Source organism: Athalia rosae, chromosome 3, assembly GCF_917208135.1.
Source record: "Athalia rosae chromosome 3, iyAthRosa1.1, whole genome shotgun sequence".
Classification (NCBI taxonomy): Eukaryota; Metazoa; Arthropoda; class Insecta; order Hymenoptera; family Athaliidae; genus Athalia; species Athalia rosae.
The window spans coordinates 19,957,459-19,960,249 of record NC_064028.1 but is presented as its reverse complement, the minus strand read 5'-3'; the positions used below and the strand labels follow the sequence as shown (position 1 = coordinate 19,960,249).

Genomic DNA, 2,791 nt, shown 5'->3' with positions numbered 1-2,791 from the left:
CTTTTCGTAATTCCCACCAGAGAAATCGGATTGAACAGGATTCATGAACTTGACACTGATTAAGCCTGTGAAATCATACGAAGAATACCATATAGTAGTGGTGAATTGAATATAGCAATAACCTCAGGCAGGGAAACAGAAAATTTAACAGATTTTTTTGAATCTTCTGAATTTAGGGTTAAACGTAAAAAGCAAGTATTCGAATGTGATCCGTACACGTGTACCACGACAAAACATCATCTCCTCACACCTGTACTGACAGGTGATACCCGATTGCGTTTTTAATCATTCATAAACTCAATCATTGTTTTATAATAGTTGGTAGTCAACTGTCCATTGTTGTTGAGCGTGGGCGTTTTGAAGCATCGGTTCGAGAATATTTTTTCAAAATTATCCAAACGTTAAATTCGCAGCCGTCATTGCCTCGTTTTAAAGTTTTCGAAATACTTATGTAATTCAGTGGAAACACGTTCATTCGAAAGATCACCATATCATATGAGTCTAGAAATATGAATACCATACGATCGAGAAAAAAAAGTACAAATTAATTCAAAGAACTTCTATAAGTCTGTGTTCATCTAGTTTCAAAAATTCATGAAAAATGCCCCTTTCATATTACATCAGTAATGAAGTCATATGCCGGATACATAAGTGCTATGTAAGTGGAGTTTCGTACACGTCAGGCTCAAGTCTTTTCAAAACATGTGAAACGCCCACATTATTTTCTACGTTGGGTTCTACACACATGCTTGGAAGACCCACATCCCTACCATAAACTGCCTTCAACCAATCGGCGGCAAGACATCCCTCGAGTATTCGTGGTCTGAATCGTTATGAAAATAGTGCATATCGACTGCACCTGATACCAGAACTCTCACAGTCACTCACGATCCGAGCTCGGAAGGGCCAGTAGAATCGGTCCCGCTCCGAGTCCTGCAGTTTCTGTCGAGAGCTCAGAGTAGAACAGCGTCAGACGCATCGCGAAAGCACCTTTTGGTTGTTGTAATCATTTGATTATGGGTAGTACTAAGAGAATGCGGACGAAACGACGGTTCACCTTCGAGCAATCTATGCTTATACTGAAATATTCGGTGGCTCCAATAGCATGTTGGCCACTGCCAGCGGAAGCTAGTGCTTCGGACGTTCGATTGCACAATATTTGGTGGTGGTTTGCATTTATCCATTCAACTGTATCTACCGGTGGCTGGTTCTGGCATGTCTATCAGAACTCGAACAATTTCAATGTTGCCATGAAATCGGTTACGGAATTGTTTCCCATATCCGCTGTGTGGATAAAAATGGTTATCTGCAGAATAGAAGCATCCCGATTGCAGGTATGCTCCAATAAATCGTGAACGATTTTCACAGCGAGAATTCTCCTTTTTTGTGAATATCTATGTTCAAGCAGAAATCGCTGGCCGAAATGAACTCTTTTCTGAGGAACGCGACGGCAGAAGAATGGGAAATGGTGATGCGATACTACGACAGGCACTTCACTTCGCATTCGACTTTTTTCATCGCATCGGTCAGCATAACATTGCTTCACATAATCGGACCCGCGGTAATCCCAGACCAGCTCTTTCCAGGAACAGTTGCGTATCCATTCTCCGTGGAGCCTTTTTGGATTTATGCGATTGTGTACCTTTCGCAAATCTTTACTTTTATACAAGCTGGAAGTATGTTGACGCTAGCTTTGATTTATACCACTTTACTCTGGTTTACTGGTGCCAGATTTGAATTGTTAGCAATCGAATTCTCAAACGCAACCAACGAGGATGAATTTAGACGCTGCATTATGAAACATCAAGAACTGATAGAGTGAGATGATTCGCAGGTCATAATTTCATAAATGAGAAAACAAGAGTTCGGTAAAATTATTTAACCCCATGTTTCGTTCTCAGGTACTTCGTGAAACTTAAGATCGGCATGGCGAAGATGGCCACGGTGATGATTCTCATAGCCATGACTACCGTTTCTACCGGAGGCTTCATACTAATTCACGTAAGTTGGTGTTTTTTGTGACCAGATCGAATGCAAGCAAAGATGACAATTCATACCGATATCCTTTCATTGTTCCATGAATGCGACGGAATTCTAGAAACCACCATTGTTCGAATTGGGAAAGTATATCATCTGCGAATTTGCCGCCGCGGTCCAAGTGTTGTCGTTCGCCTGGCCATCGGACCATATATGGCAGATGGTAACGCGCTTCACCCATTGGAGGATAAGCACACTCCCTAAATCAATTTTTGTTGAGTTTTGTGTTCTATTTCATTTCTCTTCATCCATATTCGCAGGGGGAAAAAATGCGTCAATCGGCCTATAATTGCGCGTGGATAGGCAAATCTCCACGAATGCTCAGAGACCTGATTATCGTTCTGCAACGAACAAAGAGTCCACCGGTTATTGCGGTTGAAGGTTTTTGTCCCGCCTTGTCACTTGAGTTCTTCGGAAATGTGAGCAACCTCCAAGTCTTTGGAATGAAATGTATCGACTTCCGAATCTGTGTATTTACCTAATTCATGAATTCTTTCCCCAGTGCGTAGCGGCTAGCTTTTCATACATTGCAACGTTACGAGCCGTTGCTGGAGACTGAGGACTACGTGATTCTTATGGTTGCAAAAGATATATCATGGTGGCCTTCCGCACTCCTAGTTCGAATAGCAGTTATAGTGAAATCACATCACACTTACAACGAATGTCACGTCTGTGAAATTTATCAATTCTCACTATCGCTACCATGTATCTTTTTAGTAGTAAAGATGATGATTATACCACACCCACCTTACAA

At 41.6% G+C, this 2,791-nt stretch overlaps 1 protein-coding gene across 1 annotated transcript; it reads left to right on the top strand.

The window, feature by feature from the left end:
• The first annotated feature begins 858 nt into the window (after window positions 1-858).
• On the top strand, window positions 859-2,791 carry LOC105687272 (odorant receptor 46a-like). Its single transcript, XM_012402753.4, has 6 exons — window positions 859-1,334; window positions 1,409-1,818; window positions 1,902-2,001; window positions 2,099-2,200; window positions 2,298-2,456; window positions 2,540-2,791. The coding sequence occupies exons 1-6, from the start codon at window positions 1,017-1,019 to the stop codon at window positions 2,594-2,596; spliced, it is 1,146 nt and encodes a 381-aa protein (XP_012258176.3). The 5' UTR covers window positions 859-1,016; the 3' UTR covers window positions 2,597-2,791.